Here is a 27386-nt window from a genome sequence, read left to right as displayed (position 1 = left end):
CAACTAATTTTCTCATTAATATTCTACTTCAATTTAAATTAAAATTTGAAGCATCCTGTAAATGAAACCAACCAAAATTGCTGAGAATGTAATGTAAGTTGATTTTTCCTAGGGCTATTCAGCTTCACTGCAGTATCAATGAATTATCCTGTCAGAAATCCCAATAAAAATCAGGATCAGGTTTATTATAACTGACATGTCATGAAATTTGTTGTTTTGTGGCAACAGTACAGTGCAAGACATAAAAATTGCTACAAGGTATAAAAATAAGTAGTGCAGAAGAGGAATAATGAGGTAGTGTTCATGCACCATTCAGAAATCTGATGGCAGAGGGGAGGTCGCTGTTCCTAAAACATTGAGCGTGCATCTACAGGATCTTGCACCTCCCCCAGTGGTAACATTGAGAAGAGATGGTCTTACCCAGGTGAGGGCATATGCTGCTGGATGGTGAAGCACAGGTGCTGTGGCCTTGAGAAACTGCCTCTTGAAGATGTTCTCAATGTCGGGGCGAGTTGTCCCCATGGTGAAGCTGGCTAAGTCTACACCCTCTGGTTCTGTGCTTTGAAGACTCTACACTACGCAGTGATGCAACCAGTCAGAATGTTCTCACCAAACATCGACAGAAATTGGCAGTAGGCTTTGGTGGCATACTAAATCTCCTCATGAAGTAGGGTTTCTGGCATGCTTTCTTCATCATTGTGTCAATGTGTTGGGCAAAAGGCTGATTCTCTGAGGTGATGATGCCCAGGAAATTGATTTAGCTAACCTTTCTTAATTTATAACAACTTTGTTAGAGAGCAGGCTCCTTTAATTAATGCTTTTCAGGGGGTGTGCCACTTTTCAGTTGACTGCATCTGAGCATAAAGAAGATGGAGCTTTTCCAATCTTGCCTTAAATAGTTAAAAACGAATTTTGTGCCAGCTGAACAGTGAGAGCCAAATAGTCGCATGACTTGAAAGGAGAATGTGTTCAAAGAAGTATTCATGAAACAGAGATTCCATTAGAGTGCTTATTATTAGTGTTCTACTGTAGCACCCACTCTTATTTTAAAGGAGCTTCCAAACCAGTTAACCTTGGGTAGTGTTTCTTGGGAAAAAGTGGGAAGCAGTATTTCAAGTAAATGTGTTCTAACACCATTATTCGCAATATGACTGTACAAAACCTGGAATGCGTTTTGATTAAGCAAGTATAAAATAAATAAATATGAAGAACTCTCTTGGAAAGGAAAAAGGGAGAAAGATGGGATAGTAAACTTGTATTTTAAAATTCTGATCCTATTTTTATCTATAGAATAAGTTGCATCTGGTATCTTTGTAATCACACCCAGTCTGTCCCAAAAAGTTCTTAAAAGGTTCCATGTACCTGAAAATGTCTTAATTTTCAGTTTTTATGTTATGTTGGCTTTAACAACAGTTGGCCTAATACACGGGAATTTTCAGGAATAAGTTTTTATTTTCCCTTCAATGTCACACATTACCTCCTGACTATAAAGTAAATATGTATTGCAAGGCATTGCTATCCTTTCCATAATGAGTATTAAAATCAAGGTAATTATCTAAAATTATAGACACTACTTTTGCACAATGTATGCCTGTGTCTAAAATGACCACCAATATGCATATTGGAAGTGATCTCATAAAAAGTAGGTCAATCTAGATGTTAAAATTTTCTCCTTAGTCTCTTAAAATTCTTTCTTTTTCAATATTTTAATTTCTTACATAAAAGAATACAGGGTACAGTAAGATATATAATAGATGATTATATTTTGAAATCACTGATGAAGTGTAATTGCCTCATATCCATATAGATTAAATTTAAACATAAAATTGAAAAGAAATAATTTTATTATACAAAAAAATCTAAACCCACTACCAGAAAAAAACCAGCTGTTTGGTTTAAAAAAAAGAAAAGGAAAAAATCCTTAACGTATAGTAAAACATATTATTAGCCAACATCTGTGCTTAATAGTAAATCAAAGATTTTGAAAGTAATTCAAAAAAGGTCCCCACAATGTTAAAAAATCTTGTCTAGGTTCAGAAATTGAACAGCGAATCTTCTCAAAATTTAAGCAAGACATAACATCATGTAACCAATGAGTATGAGCAGGCAGAGTGGCGTCCGTCCACTTAAGCAACAATGCCCTCCTGGCTATAAGAGAAATAAAAGCCAAAATGTGCAATTGAACACATTGTTTTGCTAGCATGCTCAGTGCAAACAATGCACCATTTCCACTCATCTTTGATATGGCCAGTAATTAGATTGCGAAACTCTTAGGAGCATAGGAAAAGGATTCAGTGTTTCAAACTTTCGAGATCATTGTACTACTCATTTAAGACTTGGCATAATTTGTGAATTCATAAATTTGGTTAACACATTTACTTAACAAAGGTCTATTTGGGTCAGATTTCACTTCAATATTTTTGGGCATTGTGTGAGGCAGAGTAGAGCATTCATAAGAGCATTTATTTTATTTGCAGCAAGGGAAGACTAGCACCAAAAAAGAACTGATGATAGGTTCAATAAAACAGACATCATAGTCACTCCCTTATATACAAGTTTAAGAACAGTGTGTATTCTGTCCATCTGCTTAATCAGTGTATGTAGCATTCTTCCAGTAACCAAATCAATTTATCTTCCTGCAGTTTGTCATATACTAAGGCTTCATTGGCATAACGTTGCACATATACTATTAGCAAAGTACTCTGGTACAATACAGATTCCATTTTGTTACAGACAAAGATGCCATTACAAGTAAATTATGTTTCCACAGTTGGTAGAAGAGAATTGGATATTGTTCTGTTGAAGTAACATTAAACCTTCCCTTGTGATAAATGGTAACAATCTCTGTCTCCTTAAGATTGAAGTGTATATGAAAATTCTGCAGTTTACATTTGGAAAGCATTGAAGATATGGTGCCCATGAATGAAGTGCAAACATTTTTGGGGAGGGTGAAGTGTCATGAAGCCCCTATGCAGTTGAGGAAATTTTCATTGGGAGATATTAAAGAAATGGTCTGTGTTTTGGGATTTCTGACAAAGACTGTAAGATGTAAAGCATGAATTCTTGCAGCTGCTGAGTTGCTGTGACCTTATTTCACAGAGAGGGAAAGACAACAGTCCATTCATTATTTCACAACACTATAAGACATCGGAGCAGAATTAGGCCATTCAGCCTATTGTGTCTGCACCACCATTGCATAACGGTTAATTTATTATCCTTCTCAATCCCACTTGCTACCTTCTCCCCATAGCCTTTAATGTTGTTACTAATCAAGAACCTATCAACCTCAGATTTAAATATACCCAATGACTTGTCCTCTACAGCCTATGATGACAATGAATTGCGCAGATTCACCATCTGGCTAAAGAAATTCCTTCTCATCTCTATTATAAATGACGTCCCTCTATTCTGAAGCTATGCCCTCTGGTCCTGGATTCTGCACCATCGGAAACATCTTCCTCATGTTCACTCTATCTAAGTTCTTCTAAGCTTCAGCAAGTAAAGGCCCAGAGCTGTCAAATGCACTTCATACAGTGCCTATAAAATATTCACCTGCCCACCCTTGGAAGTTTTCATGTTTTTATTATTTTCAGCATTGAATCACAGGATTTCATTTGGCTTTCTCTTGACACTGATCAAAAGAAAAAAGATTCTTTCATGTCAAAGTGAAAAGAGAGATCTATAAAGTGATCTAAATTAATTAATTAAGCACAAATAATTGATTCAACCCCTTTAATATGACAAACCAAATCATCACTAGTGTAGCCAATTGGTTTTAGAAGTCACATAATTAGTTAAATAGAGATCATTGTGTGCAGTCAAGATGTTACAAATGATTGTAGTAAAAATACACCTGTATCAGGAAGGTCCAACTGCTGGTGGGACAGTATCCTGGCAAAAACTACACCATGAAGACAAAAGAACATCCCAAGCAACTCTACGAAAAGGTTATTGAAAAGCACAAGTCAGAAGATGGATACAAGAAAATTTCCAAATCACTGGAGTACAGTTAAGTCAATCATCAAGAAATGGAAGAAGGGGACTAGTGAGGGAGTCCTAAGGGGCATATGATAACACTGGAGGAGTTACAATCTTCAGTGGCTGAGATGGAAAAACTGTGCGTATGACAACTGTTGCCCGGGTGCTTCACCAGTTGCAGCTTTATGGGAGTGGGGGGGAGGGGCAAAGAGAAAGCCACTGTTGGAAAAAAACTCACAACGCATCTCAGCTAGAGTTTGCCAGAAGGCATGTGGGAGACTCTGAAGTCAGCTGGAAAAAGATTCTATGGTCTGGTGAAACCAAAATTGAGCTTTTTGGCCATCAGACTGTATGCTTTGTTTGGAGTATACCAACACCACACATCATCAAAAACGCACCATGGTGGTGGCTGCATCACACTGTGGGGATGCTTCACTGCAGCAGGGCCTGGAAGGCTTGTGAAGGTAGAGGGTAAAATGAATGCAGTGAAGTACAGCGAAGTACAGGAGGAAAACCTGATGCAGTCTGCAAGAGAACTGCAACTTAAGAGAAGATTTGTTTTCCATCAAGACAATGACCTCAAGCATAAAGCCAACGTTACACAGGAATGGCTTAAAAACAACAAAGTTAATGTCCTGAAGTGGTCAAGTCAAAGTCTAGACCTCAATCCAATTGAGAGATTGTGGCTGGTCTGAAATGGGCTGTTCACTCATGATCCCCATGCAAGCAGTTTTGTAAAGAAAGTGTGGAAAAATTGAGGTATCCAGGTGTGTAAAGTTGATAGAGACCTATCCACACAGACTCAGGGCTGTAATTGTTGCCAAAGGTGCATCTACTCAATACTGACTTGAAGGGGGTAACTATGCAATAAACTATTTTGGGTTTTATGGTTGTAATTAACATGGATCGTTTTGTAGAGATCTGTTTTCACTTTGACATGAAAGAGTCTTTTCCTGTTGATCAGCGTCAAAAAAAGTCAAATTAAATCCACTGTGCAATAAAACGTGTAAACTTCCAAGAGGAGTAAATACACTGTGTGTTTAATTCCTGAAATCATTCTTGTGAACCTCCTCTGTATCCTCTCTAATGCCAGCATATCTTTTCTTAGATAAGAGGCCCAAAACTGATCACAATATTTCAAGTGCAGTCCGACCAATGCATTATAAAGTCTCCACATTTCACCCTTGATCTTATATTCTAGTCCTCTTGAATCCCTTTATTCCAACTCTTTGCCTCTTGCCAGGCAGCCAATCTTTCATCCATGCTAGTTTTTTTTTCTGTCATACCTTGGGCTCTTAAGTTGTATAAGCAACACCTTGTCAAAGGCCTTCTGAAAATCCAAGTAAACTCCCTCCACTGATCTCCTTTGTCTATCCTGCCTATTATTTCCTCAAAGAATTCCGAAAGATTTGTCAGGAAAGATCTCTCCTATCAGAAACAATGCTGACTTGATACTATTTTATCATGTGCCTCCAAGTATTCCAAAACCCCATCCTTAATAATGGATTCAATGTCTTCCTAACCACTGAAGTTGGTTAAATGGCCCATAATTGTCTTTCTTCCGCCTCCTTCCCTTCTTAAAGAGTGGGTGACGGTTGTAATTGTGCAGGCCTCTGGAGCCATCCCAGAATCTAGTGATTCATGAAAGATCATTACTGATGCCTCTGCAATCTCTTCAGCTGTCTCTTTTAGAACCCAGGGGTGTAGTGCATCTGATCCAGGTGACTTATTTCCCTTCAGATCTTAAAGCTGTTCAAGCATGTTCTTCTTATTAATAGTAGCTACACTCACTTTTGCCCCCTGACACCTTTGAATTTCTCATATACCGCTTGTGTCTCGCACAGTGAAGATGTAAAACACGAGTTCATCAGCTATTTCTTTGACCCTGTTATTATTTCTCCAGCATCATTTTCCAGTGGTCCGATAACCACTCTTTCCTCTCTTTTGCTCAAACATCTAAAAAAAATTGATGTCCTCTTTTGTATTATTCACTAGCTTACATTCTTATACCGTCATTCTCTAATGACCAGAAGGCCAAGAGATGACCTGAAAAAAATCTTTAAACTTATGGAAGTTTCATGACATATTTTCCACCAGGTTGTCCAAATCTATGTAAGGTTTTTCCTCAGCAAATCATAAGATTGTGTGATGCGTTGCAACACAGAATACTTGACAGTAACATTGATACATTTGAAGGGAAGCTAGATAAATACACAAGGGAGAAATGGATTTAAGGAAGCGTTCAGGTGAGAGGTAAGAGATGTCATCTCTAAAGCATAAATACCCAAAGCATCTGGGCCTGTTGGAGTATTCTGATAAATAATTTGAACATTGTGAGGACGAACATTTATAACTAAAATATTTAAAGATGCTCTTGGCAGGAAAAGAACTTTTAAGAGTCACTTTGAAGACCAGCATACAGGCAAAACTATTGGGTAATTGGTGATGAATCAATCTGGTTGCTTTTTTAAATTTTAAATAGTACAAAAGATCGCAGAAGTTCAGTTTGCTCTAAAATTATTTTGTGTTTAAATGAAATGTCTTTTTCAGTTTGGGTCATAGTAGTCTAGTTGCACAAGAAAATAGCAATGCACCTGAGCAGAAGTTGGATTAGAGTTAATTAAGTACCATGATAGTTTTCAGCTTTTCAAAAAAACATCTCATGAGCTGTGTCAAGTTAACCAGATTTTCATCCCTATAAAACTCAAAATAATGAGATAGGTTAATGAGACTCAGAAAAGAATCTTAATGCATTCCTTTTGTTTTAAAAGCATAATTGGGATGTACTTACAAAAGAAATTCTGCAAATGCTGGAAAAGCAGAACAAGACACACAAAATGCCGGAGGAACTTAGAGGGTTAGGCAGTATCCATGGAAATGAACCAACAAAGTTTCGAGTCGAGACCCTTCACAACTGGAAAGGAAGATGTCAGAATAAAATGTGGGAGAGAGGAAGAGGGCTGGAAAGGTAAAGGGATGGAGATGAAGGAATCCAATAGAAGAGAATGGATCACAGGAGAATGAGGAGGAGGAGGAGGAGGGGCACTGGGGGGGGGGGGGGGTGGTGATAGGCAGATAAAAAAGCGGTTTGAGGCCAGAGTGAGAAATAGTAAAAGAGGGGAGGAGGGCCTCCGCATACAGCACATCATTCTCCACAACTTCCACCACCTCCAAAGGGATCCTACCACTAAGCACATCTTTACATCCCCCTACTCTCTGCTTTCCACAGGGGTTGCTCCCACTAAGATTCCCTTATTCATTTGTCCCTCCTTGTGCCTATTCCTGCAACTAACCAAAGTGCTACACCTGCCCATTCACCTCCTCCCTCACCTCTATTCAAGGCTCTAAATGGTCCTTCCAGGTGAGGCAGCACTTCACCTGCACATCTGCTGGAGTTGTCTTTTGCATTTGGTGCTCGCAATGCAGCCTCCTCTAAATTGGTGTTTCCTCTTGTAGATTGGGGAAATGCTTCATCGAGCACCTCCACTCTATCCAGCAGAAGTGGCACTGCCTGTTGGCCCAAGATTTTAATTCCAATTCCTATTCCCATTACGCCATGGCCTCCTCTTGTGCCACCATGGGGCCACCCTCAAGGTGGAGGAACAATGCCTTATATTCCTTCTGGATAGCCTCCAACTGGATGGTATGAATATCAATTTCTACTTCCAGTGAAGAAAAGTTCACCAGTCCTCTCAGATTCCTTCATTTCCTCCCCTTTACCTTTCCCCACCCACCTGACTTCACCTATCACCTTCTAGCTGTCCCTCTTCCTTTTTATTCTGCTATCTTCCCTTTTCCTTTCCAGTCCTGAAGAAGGGTCTCAGCCTGATATGTCACTACTTGTTCCTCCAGCATTTTGTGTTTGTTGAATGGGACATACATTTTTTTTAAACAAATTTTCCGAAATCTCCCAGGTATTCAGTTATCAACACTTAACTGTCTGCCGCATGATACTAATCATGAAGTGTGCACAATATTCACCACAGTGCTCAAAAGGAACCAGTCTTAAACTATATGAGGTCAATTTTTAAGAAGAAAGACATGTTCAGTCCATATTGTTCCCCACACCCTCTGCCTGCAAATCTCTGGACTTCTCATCAGAACTGCACTGTCTTGTGAATAAGAGTAAATAGCTACTTCCTGTGTAGGCATTTTCTACAAGAAGATACTTATTCATATCAATTCCAAGTGTGGTCAAGTTCTAAATAATTGTTTTAATGCACTTTATTTTGGTGATTTGTTCAGTATGTTTTATAGTTAGTTTCCATCTAGAATACTTATGACTCACCTTCGTATTTTCCTTATTCAGCAGATAGAGCATGTGAATGGCCACAAGCACCTTCGCTAATTCTGACACTGTTCCTACTCATGGCTTTGCCAACAGCAGGAGGTAAGATAACTTCAAATTACTTGATCCCCAGAATAACCCTGGATGGTGGAAGCAGGTATTCTGAAAGCATTTAAATAGTAAATAGAGGAGCATTTGAACCGTCAATGCAGTGAAAGCTATGAACTAAGTTCTGGTAAGTGGGTTTAGTAGAGTTAGATACTTGATGATCATTATAACATGATGGGCTGAAGGGCTTGCTTCGGTGGTTGTAATGACTCTGAAGGTAAATGCAAGTTTTCTTTTCTGATAAATCGTTCAATTCTGCTGTGCAATTTTTGAAAAACTGCTTTGAATTTTGGCCAAGAAGATTGAAAATTTACATTATATGTTTGATTGCATTAGCCATTTTTCTTTTCCCGTTTTTTGCTCATATGTTTTCTGTGTTTAATGATGTGCACTTGCTATAAAGAATTCTTAAAATTCTCCGTAGAGGCTTTCTGTGTAAAAGATTATTTGACAATGATACCATTTAAACTTGCTGAGCTACCATGTACACAGATGGGACTGGTAACATCTATGCTTCATAATTCTGAGAAGATATACTTATCCCAGTCAACATGTTTCTATTATTATAGTATATTAACACCATTATTATTTCCTGCACATTGGGTCTCGTGAGTAATCTCAAGATACAGCTCTGAATTCAAATCAATCAGTAGTTCAGCAGGGACTTTGAGAGAAAGCTGTTCTTTTGTTGAGAGGGAATCTTTATATGATAAATGTATGATATGGTAGTTCCACTTGGCAAACTTTATACTATGATTAAATTTCACACTAGCTGCACTTTTCAAAAAGTATTATTGTTTCCAAGTGATGACAATATGCTTTTGTTCCAGTAAAGCCATTGTCACATTTTCTAATTATGGGAGTCAAGAAAGGCAAGATGGTTATTGTGAGGAAGACTACTTCATTATTAGTGTTAATTTAACTTCCAATGAACAGTAGAACAAAAATCTAAGATAAATAGCTTTAAAAATATCTGTTTGCTTTATTTCCCCCTCTATTTCCATCACTTCTGTAGTTTCTCCATCCAAAAGATGAGAATACTGTGAGCTCAGGGTTTTAAAACAGTTGTAAAATTTGCTCCACGTTGTTTTTTTTTTGCACATTTCAGTATGATCTCCCAATGTGGTCCAAAAAAAGATTGTGATACGGTTCTGTTATTGAGGGGAAACAACAATGTCATGCTCAGTGTGAGTGAAGAGCAATTTTCATTGAAGTTAATGAGGGACTGCATCTCTGACCTCAGGGAACCATCGGATGATGAAAATCACACCAACTGTAGATGTTGGAAATGGGAAATTAGAAGTTATCAGGGGATGTTTGTTATCTCAGCAGCTTGTTTCAGGACTGGACTTAATGGTTCAACTTGTATTGCGTGTTATAATTTGAGTAGAGTGACAAAAGATAGCACACACTCCCCTGAAAACTTGATTGTTGAACTCATCAAAACAGAGAATCAATAGGTTTCTGGAAATTAAGGGAATCAGGGTTCTGGTGCAAGAAAATGGCACTGAGATAGAAGATGAGTCACAATCTTGATGAAAGATAAAGAATGAATGAATGAGCATCCATTGGTCAGGGTCAACCATGGATGTTGCATCCCAGCTGTCTAGGTATGTAAACTTGGGCAGTATGCTATGGAGAGCAAGCTGTTGCCCATGGAGCAAGCTCTCCCTCTCCACCCATCATAAAGGAACGGCAGAGACCAATACATTTTGGTAGCAGCGGGTTCGCAGGAGTTGCCAGTTAGCATTTTACTCAACGTAGGACAGCCTTAGGGACTCCAACTCTGGATTTTTTTCCTTACCTTCCCCATAAGTGGGTGTAGCCGCAAACAGCAGAGGTTTGAGATCAGAGTTTTCCTTCTCCTGGATGAGCTGCCAACCACGGCTGATGAACTCCATCTGCCCAATGATGAATGAAAGATCAAACAGGCTTGAAAGTTTGGATAGCCAATGCTCCTCCTATTTCTTTTGTGCTTTTAGGTTTTAAAAATCAGTGGAATTCTGATATCCATAATTAACAGGCTCCGTTTCTTGCTTGTCCTGTGTTCCTCAGCTCATTTTGCACATCTCATTTTCATCACTTTACCATAGATGCCCAGGCCTTCAACTGCTTAAGCATCCCCTATCCAATGTTATCTTCAGCACACACAAAATGCTGGAGGAACTCAGCAGGTCAAGCAGTATCGATGGAAAAGAGTAAACTGTCAATGCTTTGGGTCGAGACCTTTCGTCAAGATTAGGAACAAAAGATGAGAAATTAGAGCGAGAAAGTTTTCGTGTGTGTGGCTTGGATTTCCACCATTTTTTATTTGTTCATTTTAGGGATGGGTGCACCGCCAGCTAAACCAGCATTTATTGCCCATCTCCAATTGCCTTGACAAGGTGGTGATGAGCTGCTTTCTTGAACTGCTGCAGTCCTTGAGGACTGTGGTGGCATTCCCAGATGTCTGCTGTTCTGTTCCTTCTAAATGGTAGTGGTTGTGGATCTGGAGAGAACTGCCTTAGGAACGTTGGTGTGTTGTTGCAGTGCATCTTATAGATAGTACACACTGCTGCAACTGCCTGTTGATGGTGGAGGGATTGGATGCTTGTGGAAGGAGAACCAGTCAAGTGGGCTGCCTTGTACTGAATGGTGTCAAGCTTCTTGAGTGTTGGTGGAGCTGAACTCATCCAGGTGAGTGGGGAGTATTCCATTACACTCCTGACCTGAGACTTGCAGATGGTGGACAAGCCACAGGATTCCTAGCTTTTGACCTGCTTTGGTTGCCACAATGTTTATATGGCTGGACCAGTTCAGTTTCCTGTCAATGGTAACCCCCAAGATGTTGACAGTAGGGAATTCAGTGATGGCGATGCCACTGAATGCCAAGGGCCAATGGTTAGAGCCTCTCTTGTTGGAGATGGTCTTTGCCTGACACTTGCATAGATATTGTCCAGGTCCTGCTGCATTTGGGTATCTATCACTATCTGAGGAAACACGAATGGTGCAGAGCACTGTGCAGTCATTGGTGAACATTCCCACTTCTGACCTTATGACAGAAGGAAGGTCATTGATGAAGCAGCTGAGGATGGTTGGTCCTAGGACACTTCCCTGAGGAAATGCTGCAGTGTTGTCCTGAGGATGAGATGATTGACCTCTGACCACAACAACCGTTTTCCTTTGTGTCAGGTATGATTCCAATCAGTAGAGGGTTTTCTCCTTAAATCTCATTGACTCCATTTCAGGTAGGGCACCTTGATACTCAGTCAAATGCTGTCTTGATATCGAGGGCTATCACTCTATCTGGTATTTAGCTGTGTGGCCCAGTTTTGGACAAAGGAGATAATGAAGTCAGGAGCTGAGTGGCTTTGACGGAACCCAAACTGGGCATCCATAAGCAGTTTTTTGCTAAGGAGCTGCTGCATGACAGCACCGTTCATGACCCCTTCCGTTGCTGACGATTGAGAGTAGGCTGATAGGACAGTGATTGGCTGGGTTGGACTTATTCTTTTTCTTGAGTACAGGGCATACCTGGGCAATTTTCCACATTGCTGGGTAGATGCCAATGTTGTAGCTGTACTGGAACAGCTTGGCTAGTAGCTCAGCAAGTTCTAGAGCACAAGTATTCAGGACTATTGACGGGATTTTATCTGGTCCCATAGCCTTTGCAGTATTCAGTGTTTTCAGCCATTTCTTGATGTCATGAGGAGTGAATCGGATTAGCTGCATACTGACATCTGGGATGTTAGGAACTTCTGGAGGAGGCCAAGCTGGATAATCTACTTGGCACTTCTGACTGAAGATTGCTGCAACTACCTCAGCCTCATCTTTCGCACAGGTGTGCTGGGCTGCTCTATCATTGAGGATGAGGATATTTGTGGAGCCTTCTCCTCCAGTGAGTTGTTTGATTGTCCACCACCATTCACAGCTGGATGTGGCAGAACTACAGAGCTTGGATCTGATCAGTTGGTTGTGGGTCCACTTAGCTCTGTCTATTACTTGCTGCCTCTGGCGTTTGGCATGCAAGTAGTCCTGTATTGTGACTTCACCAGGATGACGTCTCATATTGAGGTATGCCTGGTGTTGTTCTCGGCATGCCCTCCTGCACTCTTATTGAATGAGGGTTGATCCCCTGGCCTTTTGGTAATGTTAAAATGGGGGATATGCCGGGCTATGAGGTTAAAGATTGTAACTGAGGGCAATTCTGCTGCTGCAGATGGCCCACAGCACCTCATAGATGCCATATCTTGGGTGCTAGATCTGTTTGAAGTCTATCCCATTTAGCATGGTGGTTGTGCCACATGATCTGGTGTGGAGGGTTTCTTCAGTGTGCAAGATTAAGATGGGATTAAGTCTACACAGATACTGCACAGTAGTCATTTCTAGTGTTGGCGCATGGCCTAGTGGATAAGGCATCAGGTCTAGAGATCTGAAGGTCATTGGTTCGAGCCTCAGCTGAGGCAGCATGTTGTGTCCTTGAGCAAGGTACTTTAAGCACATGTTGCTCTGCGATGACACCGGTGCCAATCTGCCCTTCCCTTGGACAACATTGGTGGCATGGAGAGGAGAAGGCTTGCAGCTTGGGCCATTACCGGTCTCTCATACAACCCTGTCCAGGCCTGTGCCCTGGAAACCTTCCAAGGCACAAATCCATGGTCTCACAAGACTAACAGATGACTATATAGTCACTTCTACCAATGCTGTCATGGACAGATGCTTCCGCAGCAGGCAAGTTGGTGAGAATGAGGTCAAGTGTGTTTTTCCCTCTTGTTGGTTCCCTGACCGCCTGCTGTAGTTCCAGGCTAGTAGCTGTGTCCAGTAGGACCCAACCAGCTCAGTCTGTGGTGGTACTACTGAGCCACTCTTGGTGATGGACATTGAAGACCCCACCCAGAGTACATTCCGTGTCCTTGCCACCTTCAAAGCCTCCTCTAAGTGCTGCTCTACATGGAGAAGTACTGATTCATCAGTGGAGGGAGGGTGGTATGTGGTAATCAGCAGGAGGTTTCCTTGCCCATGTTTAACCTGGTGCCATGAGACTCCATGGGGTCCAGAATCGATGTTGAGAATTTCCAGGACAACTCCCTCTCTATTGTACATCACTGTGACACCACCTCTGCTGGGTCTGTCCTGCCAGTGAGACAGTGAGGAATAGTGATGGTGGAGTCTGGAATATTAACTGCAAGGTATGATTCTGTCAGTACAACTATGTCAGGCTGTTGCTTGACTAGTCAGTGAGACACCTCTCCCAACTTTGACACAAGTCCCCAGATGTTCGTAAGGAGGAATTTGTAGGGTCAAGGGGGCTGATTTTGCAGTTGTCATTTCCAGTGCCTAGGTGATGCCGGATTGTCCATCTGGGTACATTCCACATTACTTTCCTTTAAGCAGTTGGATACAACTGAATGCCTGGCTCGACCATTTCAGAGGGCAGTGAAGAGACAACCACATTGCTGTAGGTCTGGAGTCACTAATAGGCCAGACCAGATAAGGACAGATAGCAGGATTCCTCCTCTAAAGGACATTAGTGATCCAGATAGGTTTTTACAACAATTGACATAGTTTCATGGTCATCAGATATTTTTATTGAATGCCAATTCACTATCTGCCATGGTGGGATTCGAAATCGTGTCCCCAGCGTATAACTGGGTCTCCCGATTACTGATCCAGTGGCGATTACCACTACGCCAACTCTTAAGATTTTCTCATCTTTCTAACCTTATCCTCAATGTTGTTTTCAATTCTTTTATCAATTTTCCATAAAACTAACCTCCTTAGCCAAAAATAGGCAAAGGAGATATTCTTATAAGGCAATGTGTATGTGCAAGAAAACTGAACTGACTTTTCAACCTGAAATGACCACTCCTTTTTCTCGCCCCTGAAGCTGCCAAACATTGTGTAATCCTATCTGTTTTCAGATGTATTTTATATTTTCTATATCTGGATTACTTGGCATTGGACCATGATGCTGACAACAGTTTATGTGGCTTGCTGTCAAATCTTTGTTTGGTATCTCCAATGATTGTTAGCCTTGTTTCTGAAACAAAGTGGCTTCAAAGTACAATTTTGTTGGATTATTATAAACTATAAAACTAATGTGAAAGGATATATTTTACTAGTGCCTGTCTCTGTATGAGATTCAGTAAGAGTTAAAGGTCACGGAAGAATTCCATGTCAGCTTGAAGGCTGATTTAAAGATATTCATTTACTTTTCACTTGCACTTAAACTATTGAGATCATCACTAAGCAATTCTTCCATAAGAATGGTTAGTAGACATTCTAGTAGGTAAATATATTTATGACTGAAGTATATTTGGGTTCTTTATTGAATTGATTTATTGCGCTTTATTTTCTAGCTGTAGGCATTGTTGGTTATCTATGATGGTAAATGTAAGATTGCAGTTTACCACTTGTGATCTGAAAATTATTGTTGAAATAATTATCAAGCTTCAAATTTTGGTAATGTCTGCTGCAGATGAGACTTTTATTTTGATTTTTCTTGAGATACGGGGATTTTTAGTGAAATCAGCATTTCTTATCTATTTTTAATTGCCTTCAAAACGGAAGACGTGGCACACTTTCACAAAATCCAGGATTCTAAACCAATAATGATGAACAAAAGCAATGACATATTCAAATCAGCATGTTTGGACTTGTCGGAAACCCAAAAGTGGTGGTGTTTCGATTTCTCTGCTGCCCTTTTGCTTTCAGATGCAAGAAACTTATGTTCTGGAAGTGCTATTGGTTAAGCTCCAATGAGGCATTCAACATTTGGAGCCTTTTCATGCCATTGCATTTTAATTTGTTCACTTTTAAAAGGATGGAAAACAAACAGATTTTCAAAGCAGAGATAAAAAAAATAATTTTAGCAATTAAGAATGGAAATTTTTGAAGAAGATCAAAGGCATCTCCTTGGGTTTTCTAGAGGCTGCGTAAAATTAGGTTCAGCATCAGACTTGCTCACTACATGATGTATATTTTAGCCACAATAAAATGCATATGTCTAAAGAAGTGAAGGTTTAATTAGCAATCAGCTGGGAGTTAAATGAATAGCTCTTCTTAAAATTACCTTATTTGGAACCTGAAGAATGGAAGACTTCAAATTTTTATTCATCATCTTTTATACATCAAAAAAAAAATGCAGCTAATTGTTAATGAGTACCTGCAAAGCATTCCTGGCTCCTTTATTTCTTCACTCCTTAAGGTTTCATATTATTATAAAATCCAAAGCACCATGCAGTGTTTAATAAGAAGCAATGGTTTATAAGATTCTCTTTCTGCAGAAAAGTTGTCTTTTACCATTCATAATTCAGCAACTGAATGATGGTTTCAGCTCAATTACATTTCAGCTTCTTACATTGCAAGCCTTACGATCGATAACAAGATAAATGTATATTGTTCTGATAAATTGGATGCTTATTCGAATTGTAAGTTTTATCCCAATCACTTTGTTTTCATAAAAAATGGTTTTGATAATAGAAAAGAAAACCAATTTTTCATTGCTGTCAAAAATACAATGCATCACTTTTATTAAACAGATCAGTCAGATGGTAGTATTTGGCATGATCAGTCATATCTTTTTCATCAGCTGCAGAAGGTGTACTCGTCCAACCCCACTTATGAGGTGTTCTACTGATCCCTTTATGAAAGTCCACGAGCAAAATCTTAACAGGAGCACCATTGCTGCAAATGTGAGAGGGGGAGAAAAAAAGTTCATTTTTGCCTGTAGATTTTCCTCATCAATGATTTAAGCAAGGAATGAATTTTAAAGGAGTGGTTACTGGTGGAAAGTGTTCAAAGTTAATTTATTATCAAAGTGTTTATATGTTACCATATAATACCTTGAGATTTGTTTACTTGCAGCCATTTACAGGAAAATAAATAAATACAATAGAATTTATGAAAATATGAATATAAAAAGAGTAGGAAAAGTGTTAGAACTTAGGCTGAAGAATTGCCACACATTGTCAGCTATCAAATTGTCCATTACTTCTGTGATTATTTTTGTGGCTGTGGGAATGATATAAATTGGTGGCATGGAGAAATACCATTAGAAATGAATTGGGTAATGTAATTATATTTCATCTGATGAATTATCAACCAACAATATCCTATAGATATTATTAAGCTGCTTCTAATTTGATATATATTGTCAGTCAATTGTGGAACAGATGGCTTCATCAGGGAAATGAGAAACCTTTGCTTTTCTTGTTTTTCAATGTATTTATTTCACAGGATCTGGGCATTGTTGGCAGGGCCAGCATAATTACCCATTGCCCTGAATAAGGTGGTGGTTAGCTATCTTCTTGAACTGCTACAGTCCTCTGATAACGGTACCCTCAGTGCTGATGAAAGGAATTTCAGGATCTAGACTTAGTGATTGGGATGGTGAGCAAATTGGAAGGACATCTTTAGCTGATAGTGTTTGCATGCACCTGCCACTATTGTCCTTTATGGTAAGAGGCTGTTGGTTTAGGAAGTGCTATTGGGCAAACCTGGGTCAGTAAGTGCTGCATATTATCTAAATGGTACACAATACAATCACTATGCAGCAAAGGTGAAAAAGGTGCCAAGCAAGTAGACTGGCTCGATCTGGAGAGTGGCCAGCTACTGTAGTTTTATTGGAGGTGCAAGTGAAGAGTATTCCCTAACACTTCAGACTTCATAATGAGATTCTGGGATGACAGTAGGAAATTCACTTACTCACCATAGAATTAGCTCTTGTCACTATTTAATTTATGTGGCTGGTCCAAATAACTTTTTATTTATGGTACCCTGAACTGTTGATGGCATGTTGATAGAAATTTCATTGAATGGTGGTTAGACTCTGCGTGATTGGAATCTCATTAAATGGTAGTTAGACTGTGTGATAGAAAAGTCATTGAATGGTAGTTAGAATCTGCGTGATAGGGAACTCATTGATGGATGGTTAGACTCTTCGTGAAAGAAATCTCATTGAATGGTAGTTAGACTGCATGATAGGAAAATCATTAAATGGTAGTTAGAATCTGTGTGATAGGAAGCTCATTGATAGGTGGTCAGACTCTGCATGATCGGAATCTCATTGAATGGTAGTTAAGCTCTGCATGATAGAGAATTCATTGATGGGTGGTTAGACTCTGCGTGATTGGAATCTCATTGAATGGTAGACTCTGCGTGATAGGAATCTCTTTGAATAGTGGTTAGACTGCGTGATAGGAAACTCATTGAATGGTGGTCAGACTCTGCGTGATAGGAATCTCATTGAATAGTGGTTACTGCGTGATAAGAAACTCATTGATTGGTGGTTAGACTGTGCGTGATCGGAATCTCATTGAATAGTGGTTAGACTCTGCGTGATAGGAAACTCATTGAATGGTAGTTAGACTCTGCGTGAAAGGAAACTCATTGATTGTTGGTTAGATTGCGTGAAAGGAAACTCATCGATTTGTGGTTAGACTCTCAGTGATAGGAATCTCATTGACTGGTGGTTAGACTCTCAGTGATATAAATGTCATTGAATGGTGCTTAGACTATGGGTGATAGGAATCCAACTGAACAGTGGTTAGACTCTCAGTGATAGGAATGACATTGAATAGTGCTTAAACTCTGGGTGACAGGAATAACATTAAATGGTGGTTGGACTCTTGGTGACAGTAATTTTGTTGAATGGTAGTTGGACTTTGGGTTTAGGAATCTCACTGAATGGTGATTAGACTCTCAGTGATAGGCATGTCATTGAATGATGGTTAGACTCTGCATTGGAAATGCTCATAGTCTAGCATTTTCATTGTGCAAACCTTACCTGCCAGTTTCCATTTATTTTCCTGTCTATGTATTGCTGCATGTGAATAGAACTGAACATTCTCATTTCTGACCTTGCAGTGGAAGGAGAGTCACTGTTGGAGTGGCTCAACATGGTTGAGCCTAAGCTATTGCCCTGAGTGATGTCTGGGTTTCAGTGTTTGGTAACAGTCACAACCACCTTCTTTTGTGCAACATAAGACTCCAACCTCTGATACCATTAATTTTAGTTTTACCGGGATATTTTCATGCGACAAATAGTCACATGCCAATTTTGATGTAAGGAACAGTTACCCTTACCATTCCAGAATTCAGCTCTTTGGTTTACAGATCAATGGACAACATATGTTCCTTGATAACATTTTAACAATACCTTGTATCACTTTGGTTATGGGTAAAGTGTACTGTTTAGACAATGATGAAAAACAGGATTGGATTTATCCTGCATTCTGTGAACAGAACACATCCATTTCATTTTTCACATTGCCAGGTAAATGGCAGTGTTGTAACCATAATACAACAGAATGGCTGGAGTCACAAATACTTATAGAATGGTCTTTCCCATTTCTATAGCTGTTGTGTTGTCTGGACCATGGCTTTTGTTGGATCTATTGCTTTCAGATGTTTCTTAGTATTACATGGAGTGAATCAATTTGTTAGAGGAGACAGTTTTAGGGATCTCAGAATAATCCTGATATGGGTGATTTATTTGGCACATCTCTGGGACGTGGTTGCAAATACTTCAACCTTGTCTTCTGTGCTCGTTAACTGAAGCCCGCAAAATAGAAGATGGAGTTTTCTTGGAGCTGCTTTCTCCCTATACCTGTTTAAATGTCTAGCATCATTCACAACTGGACATGGTACGACCATAGAGCTTTTGATCTTATTATTGGTCTGAGCTGTCAATTGCGTGCGTCTTTTGCTATTTTATATATATATGTCTTGCCTTCACAAGGCTGTCTAGTTAAGTGCGTCAATTTGAATTACTGTGCCTTCCCTAATCAACGCAACATTTCCTCCCAGGAAAATGAAAAGCTTTTGGACAAAAAAAGGTAAATTAGTAGAATGAGCTTGAAACATTAGACTTAATTTAGGAAAATTTGGGGTAAATCTATTTTAAGGGATTAACAGGGATGGTATGTAGGCATTCAAGGCAAGATGATGGATTACCATGGTGCACATTGTTGGTTCCCTAAAAACATGAGCCCAAGCAAATGAAATAATAATCATGCTACTTGCTGTTATTTATACAAATCTGCAGTGTAATTATACGAGGAAGAAATCTAACATAGACTTTTAAAAATGTGTTAGTTCATTAGGGTATGTAGAGAGAGGTAATTTTCTTTGTCTACGAAGTGGTGAATTTCCCCACTGTGTGATTCCATAATAAAGGAGTGCATAAATTGTTAAACTTAATTTAACTTCCATGCATAATTGTCAGATCAAATGCTTTCCTCACAGTAAATAATTCAAACAAAAGTTCACTGCATCTGTTGAAGCAAGAGTGGATAAGCATTTGAACCAGAGTGGATAGAGCAAGGTAATTATTGCATTGATTGTTCAACAAAGGCCTGGTGTTGAATCTACTTGTGCTGTGTAGGAAATGTCTATGTTTCTAATTGTTGCAATTGCACACATTTTTACTGAGGGACAGGAGCTTTTGTCAATATGCTACTGCCTTCCTTCAAAGTACATTTATTATCAAAGTATGTTTACAATACACAACTTTAAGATTTGTCTTCTTGTAGGCATCCGCAAAACAAAGAAACACAATGGAACCTTTTTAAAGTAAAATCCCATTCAACAGGACCCAATGTGTGGGGGAAAATGGAACAAATCCTGCAAACAATAAAAAGTAAACGAATAATATTAGCGCAGAGACCCGGAAAGTGAGTCTACAGCCACAGAGCTGTTGTAACAAGTGAAGCTGGTCCAGGAGCCCAATGGATGCAGGCCGCATCCGTGGAATTAGTTCAGTGCTGTGCCAATGGTTGCAGATCATATCTTCAGAGTCAATTCAGCACTGCGGTGCCCCAATCAAACTGCACAAATAGTAAAACAGATGTAAACAAAAACACAAAGAACATGAACAGGAGAGTCCCCAGAATGAGCCCACGGCTGCAGAGCGCTTTCAGCACTGAGGCAAGTGAAGCCCGTCCAGAAGCCTGATCGCTGAAGGGCAATGGTGGCTGCTGAGCTCAACAGCATGGGACCCAGCGCTCCTGGCAGAAGCGAGCAGAGACCGGTCAAACGCAGGCAGACGGCACTTTGTTCATTTTATACTCTCATTCGTGACAATTGCATTAAATCAGAATCAGGTTAATTATCACCGGCATGTGTTGTTAAATTTGTTAACTTAGCAGCAGTAGTTCGATGCAATACATAATACAGAAGAAAAAAAATAAAATAAAAGTAATAATAATAATAATAAAGTAAATCACAGTATATGTATAGTGAATAAATTATTTTTAAAAATCATGCATAAACAGCAATAATATATATTTAAAAAGTGAGGTAGTGTTCACAGGATCAATGTACACGTAGGAATCAGATGGCAGAGAAGAAGGAGCTATTCCTGATTTGCTGAGTGTGTGCCTTCAGGCTTCTGTACCTCCTCCCTGATGGTAACAGTGAGGGTGGTAGCTGCTGAGGGGACAATTATAAATTATAAGGAGTAGTGTTACATTGTTTCACATCAGACGTGGGAATAATATGGCAAAGTGCAGAACAATTGTACAAGTTGAATCTTTACAATGTGATAACATACACTGTTGATTTGGAAAGTTTATAGGTTAATGCCAACTGCAACTTGAGGAAAGGTTAGAAAATGATCAGAGGCATGGGTAGGGTAGGCAGCTAGTATCCTTTTCATAGGGTGGTAATGTCTGCTACTAGAGGGTATATATTTAAAGTGAGAGGGGGAAAGTTCAAAGGAGAAGTGCAGGGCAAGTGTTTTGCACAAAGAACACTGTAATGGGTATGGGGAATGCATTGCCAGGATTTGTGGTGGAGGCTGATATGATAGAGGCTTTTAAGCTCTTGTGAATTTGCAGAGAATGGAGGGATATGGCCCATGTGCAGACCGAAGGGATGAGGTGTCATCAGCTTTATTCGTTTGGCACAGCATTATAGATTAAAGGACCTGTTGTTATGGTGCAATGTTCTATTTTCTAAGATCTTGGTGGGTTTCCATCCATTGAAACATGTTTGTCTGGATGCAATATTGGAAAGTTCAGGGTTGGATTTAGTGACATTTGCAACATCATCAGGTCACCTTCTATTTAACCAAAAGCTTTGTGTTTAGGATGCACAGACAGGGAAGATGCACTTCCCAGCCTTGCTTTGGATACATTGATAATGACCTTAGAATAGAACCTGGACAATACCAGGATGCTCAGTCACAATGATGGAAATATGAACTGTTGAGTATTCACTGCACTTTCAACAAGCTCACTTCTGGATGTAAATATATTCAGATCTGTCTTGGTAGATCTACTGGGTTCTTATCTGTAATTTTTTTTCAAGTTGCAGAGAATGAGATTCATTTTCTGCTCGGCCTATTCCCCAGAACACTTTAATGAATAGTACAAAAAAATTAGGATGATTTTTCACATCGTTAGTTTAAGTTCCTGACTTAGTGCTTCACTGATGCTGTGCTGTATATATAAATATATTTTCAAAGTGATGTAACAGAAGTGGTGAGCATATTAACCAAAAGTAACAGTTGGCATATCGCCTCAGCTCTGAATATTTTCTGATGTTCTTTGAACATTTTGGAGAGGCAAACCAATTGTGAGAATTGGAAATTGAAGCAAAGGTAAGCTTCTACTAAAGAGCATTTTTGAAGGTGGTAACAAAATGCTTTCTGTTAGTGTTGCATGGACTTTTCTATAAAAAGGAATAGTTAAATTCCAGAGTAAAATATAAAGCAGAAGGGGTGACACGGTGGTGTAGCTAATAGAGCAGCTAGAGTTATCTTGGTTCAATGCTGACCTCAGTTTTCATCTGGAAAGAGCTTGCTTGTTCTTCAGATAATCATTATTTTGATCAATTGCCCTCAACATGGTTGCAAATGCCTCAGCCTTTGTTTTCAGTGCTCATAAAATGGGAACACCAGAATTTTAAAAAAAAGAATGTTCTAGAATTCCCTCCTCCCTCTCTTTAGCTGTTTAAACATCCACCACTATTCACAACTAGGCCTGAAATGGCCGTAGAGCTGGTGACCCTCATCGGCAGTTCAGATGAAGGGTCCAGATCTGAAACATCAGCTGTCCATCACCCACTGCAGCTGCTACCTGACCCACTAAGCGCCTGTAGCAATTTGAGTTTTGGTGCAAACTTTGGCATCTGCCGTGTCCGGTGTCATCAAATGAGTTAAAGTTGTATGGGTGTAAAAAAAAGAGTGATGATTAGCCTGTAGTTGGTAGGCTGAAGTGTTTGTTCCCATGCAACTTCTCTTGATGAACCATATAGCACAAAATAAGTTATTTGCTCCATTATGTTTTATCAACGCTGTCAAAGAACAATCCATGTTATCTTTTCCTCATGACTTTTCCTACAGTCAGCAGTTTATTTCTTTTCAAACATTTATACTGGAGTACTTTCATACTTATGGCTTCTAGGTCTACTTATACGAATTTCAACAAAGTGCAATCATGAACATTACAACTAATTATATTGCAAGACTCCCAAAAATTTTTCCATAAGTCTTCCTATGATTGAACTTTTAAGTCTGTTCTTATAACTTGTCATCCTCATATAATTTCTTTTTTTTTCTTCACATACAAGCATCTTCAGTCCACGCTGTTTAGTTATCAACTGCTTAGCCAAGTGCTTACTGTTTATGTATATTTTTCTGTAATGATAAAGTAGAAATGGAGATCAATTGGCAGGAAATGTTTATGGCTGGAAGAATTAAGTGCAGTATAACAGCAAAGTTATCATGGTAAAGAAGTCAATGAAAATTCAAAAAATTTATGTGAGAAGTTGATTTGCTTTATTCATGATTTATTTAATTAACTTTTTCATGATTGCCAAAATTAAATGGAAGTATTCCTGGTTGAAATGCTTTGGGTAAATCTTAACTTTCATGTAAGTACTATGAAGCATATTTGACTGAGCTTTAATGAAACTGTAGAAAGGCAGCAAATGGATAAATTGTACCATTTAGTTACTTCACTTTTTCTGCATATCATTTGCTAAACTTGAAAGTTTGCATCAAAATTAAGACTGAAGCATCTTTATTTCATGATGACCACATGTAGCTCTTTATTCCATACAGAAACCCTAATTTCGGCAGTTTGTTCATTGCACAATTACAATCAATGTGCAGATTAAATCCTGGTGAATTGTCTCAGCCAGAAGCGTCAATTCTTTATTCCTCCCTATAGATGCTGCTTGACTTGAAGAGTTCCTCCAGAATTTTGTGTATGTTGTTGAAGATTTCCATCTACTGAAGATGATGTTTATGTGTTAAATTTCCACCTTTTAAAAATTTGAGAATATAATGCACAGTTGAACTGAGGGGAATTTTTCACTGTTGAAGGTATCAATTTTCAGATCAGGCACAAATCCAAAGACACACCTACCACCCAGACAGACACAGAAGACCCACATCAATAATTTCAGAAGAGGAGAATTTCCTCTCTTATCATTTAAGTATGAGATGACTCTGAAACAATTTATCCAGTTCTTTATCTTGTGGCCGTACTTAGGACCTTGACATGTGCAAATACTTCATTTTTGTACATTGCATCAGAGACAATGCTCCAAATATACTTGTGTTTCATTGGTTGTTTTGAAGTTTTAAAGGTTACCTTTCAGTCAATTTCCTAATTTTAGTCTGAGTCTGTGCAATGTCAGAGAAAATGTAGAAGCTTGGAGCAAGTGTTTTATTTCAGAGTGGCAAATAAATTTGCCACTCTGTTCAAAGAGTTCAAAGTAAATTTGGATTTTAAAAAAAGAACATAGGACAGTACAGCATAGTACAGGTCCTTCGGCTCATGAAATTGTGCTGACCTATATACACCTACTCTACAATCAACCTAACCCTTCCCTCCTCAACAGCCCATAACCCTCCACTTTATTTTTAAAACTCCTATTATCATCTCCCTTAAACTTTCCCATTCACCTTAAATGTATGTCCTTTGGTACGGGCGTTGGCTGAATTGAAAAAAAGGGTACTGGATGTCTAATCTATATATGCCTCTTATAACCTTATCAACTCTATCAAGTTGCCTCTCATCCATTAACCCAGTACTCCTGTCTTCAGATTCGATCTTCTAAAGTGTATCACTTCACATTTTTTCCAGATTTGAACTCCATCTGCCTCTTCTCAGACCAGCTCTGTCTCATTGTAGCCAATGACAACCTTCCACATGATCAACAATGCCGACAACCTTTATGTCATCATCAAACTTACTGACCCACCCTTCCACTTCCGCATCCACGTGTTCAAGCTTTCCCTTTCCAAGACAAAATTTGATCAATTAACCTAGAGGATATGTTCCTTTTGTGCTCAAGTCTTATACCTTTATTGCAGACAAGTGCTATTTCATAACCAGGATTTATAACATTGTTTGATGCAGAATTTGGCTGGTTGCCAAAATATGGCCTTTATGCTCATGAATGTGCCATTTCTCAGAGAACACTTGTATCTTTCCTCAAAACAAATGAATTTGTCAAGCAACACACACAAAATGCAGGTGGAACACAGCAGGCCAGGCAGCATCTATAGGAAGAAGTACAGTCTACATTTCAGGTCGAGACCCTTCGTCAGGACTAACGGAAAAAAGAGATAGTAAGAGATATGATAGGGAGGGAGACCCAAAATGATAGGAGAAGATAGGAGGGGGAGGGATGAAGCTAAGAGTTGGGAAGTTGATTGACAAAAGGGATACAAGGCTGGAGAAGGGGGAGTATCATAGGACGGAAGGCCTTGGAAGAAAGAAAGGGAGAGGGGAGCACCAGAGGAAGATGGAGAACAGGCAAGGAGTTATTGTGAGAGGGAAAGAGAGAAGAAAAAAAATAAAATTTAAAAATTAGGGATGGCATAAGAAGGGGAGGAGTGGCATTAATGGAAGTTAGAGAAATCAATGTTCATGCCATCAGGTTGGAGGCTACCCAGATGGAATATAAGGTGTTATTCCTCCAACCTGTGTGTGGCTTCATCTCAACAGTAGAGGAGGACATGGATTGACATATCAGAATAGGAATGGGACGTGGAATTAAAATGTGTGGCCACTGGGAGATCCTGCTTTCTCTGGCGGACAGAGTGTAGGTGTTCAGCGAAACGGTCTCACTAATATTTAGAAGGCTGCACCGGGAGCACCGGACGCAGTATACCACACCAGCTGACTCACAGGTGAAGTGTCGTTTCACCTGGAAGGACTGTCTGGGGCCTTGAATAGTGGTGAGGGAGGAAGTGTAAGGGCAGGTGTAGCACTTGTTCCACTTACAAGGGTAAGTGCCAGGAGGGAGATCGGTGGGAAGGGGTGGAGGGAGGAATAGACAAGGGAGTCACGTAGGGAACGATCCCTGTGGAAAGCAGAAAGTGATGGGGGTGGAGGGGAGATGCGCTTGATAGTGGGATCGAGTTGGAGATGGCAGAAGTTACAGAGAATTATATTTTGGACAAGGAGGCTAGTGGGGTGTAAGTGAGGACAAGAGGAACCCTATCCCTAGTGGGGTGACTGGTGGATGGGGTGAGGGCAGATGTGCATGAAATGGAAGAGATGCGTTTGAGGGCAGAGTTGATGGTGGAGGAAGGGAAGCTCCTTTCTTTACAAAAGGAAGACATCTGCTTCATCTTGGAATGAAAGCTTCATTCTGAGAACAGATGTGGCAGAGACAGAGGAATTGAGAGAAGGGGATAGCATTTTTACAAGTAGCAGGGTGGGAAGAGGAATAGTCCAGGTAGCTGTGGGAGTCCGTGGGCTTATGGTAGACATAAGTAGATAAGCTGTCTCCAGAGATAGAGACAGAGAGATCAAGGAAGGGGAGGGAGGCGTTGAAATGGACCAGGTAAATTTGAGGGCAGGGTGGAAGTTGAGGGCAAAGTTAATGAAGTCAACGAGCTCAGCATGCGGGCAGGAGGCAGCGCCAATGCAGTCGTCGATGTGGTAAAGGAAAAGTGGGGTACGGATACCAGCATAGGCTTGAAACATGGCCTGTTCCACATAGCCAACAAAAAGGCAGGCATAGCTGGGACCCACGGCTACATCTTTAGTTTGAAGGAAGTGGGAGGAGCCAAAGGAGAAATTATTAAGAGTAAGGACTGTTTCCGCTAGACCAGGGGTCAGCAACCTTTACCACTGAAAGAGCCATTTGGACCCGTTTCCCACAGAAAAGAAAACACTGGGAGCCACAAAACCCGTTTGACATTTAAAATGAAATAACACTGCATACAACGTTTTTTTTTGCCTTTATGCTATGTATAAACAAACTATAATGTGTTGCATTTATGAAATCGATGAACTCCTGCAGAGAAAATGAAATTACATTTCTGCATGCAACAAAAGCATTTTGAACTCCAAAAAAAAAGACGTTGGGTTGAAGGTTACTTTTAAGTAAAATACTCAATGTCTATTTGAGTCCTTCTTGTATTTATGAAAAACACTGAACTTAAATTTTCCGCCAGCAGCAAACCAAAAATAACGCCAGCCAGCTGTCAGCCTGAAAAATAAAAGGACTATTTCACTGAACAATGAAAAAATATGAATATACGTAAAATAATAGGCAATTAAAATATTTATCATACTTGGTTAATGGGATTTCTGTTCCTGGACCACAGCGCACAGCGTCTGCACATTAGGGCTGTATGACATCACCTTCATCTTTACACAAGATCGCAAGCTGTCATCTGTGAGGCGTGCGCGATGTTTGTTTTTAATAAAGTTCATGTTGGAGAACACCTGCTCACATACATATGTGGATCCAAAGATCGACAGGACTCCAAGTGCATACTTTTTAATGTTTACATAAATGTCAGGGATAGCATTCCATGTTTCGAACACAAGTTTGTCCGGTTTGGGGAGGTTTTCAATATCACTCCATTTGTGATTCTGAGGAAGAACGGCCTTCTGACGGGCAACATCTTCAAGGTCTGCTGTCAAGCGTCTAAACTTGGACACCCATATGTCTTTGTCGGCTATGTCGGCCAGTTCCATCTCAAGATCAGGTTGACTCACACCTGCCAATGCAGTCGTATTCAGTAGGGATGGATCGATGCTTAGGGGAGTGACCGGGA

General features: G+C 39.7%; 1 protein-coding gene across 1 annotated transcript in view; it reads left to right on the top strand.

Moving 5' to 3' along the window:
• The window catches only part of LOC132378460 (catenin delta-2-like), a 1187639-nt gene that overhangs the window by 241290 nt on the left and 918963 nt on the right, over positions 1 to 27386 (top strand). The window contains exon 3 of the mRNA XM_059945388.1: positions 8288 to 8368. Coding sequence (XP_059801371.1) covers positions 8347 to 8368 — 22 coding nt within the window. The 5' untranslated portion in view covers positions 8288 to 8346. The remainder of the gene's footprint in view (positions 1 to 8287; positions 8369 to 27386) is intronic.

Source organism: Hypanus sabinus, chromosome 20, assembly GCF_030144855.1.
Source record: "Hypanus sabinus isolate sHypSab1 chromosome 20, sHypSab1.hap1, whole genome shotgun sequence".
NCBI lineage: Eukaryota > Metazoa > Chordata > Chondrichthyes > Myliobatiformes > Dasyatidae > Hypanus > Hypanus sabinus.
Note: the sequence above shows the minus strand (reverse complement) of the source record. Positions and strands in the feature narration are given on the sequence as shown.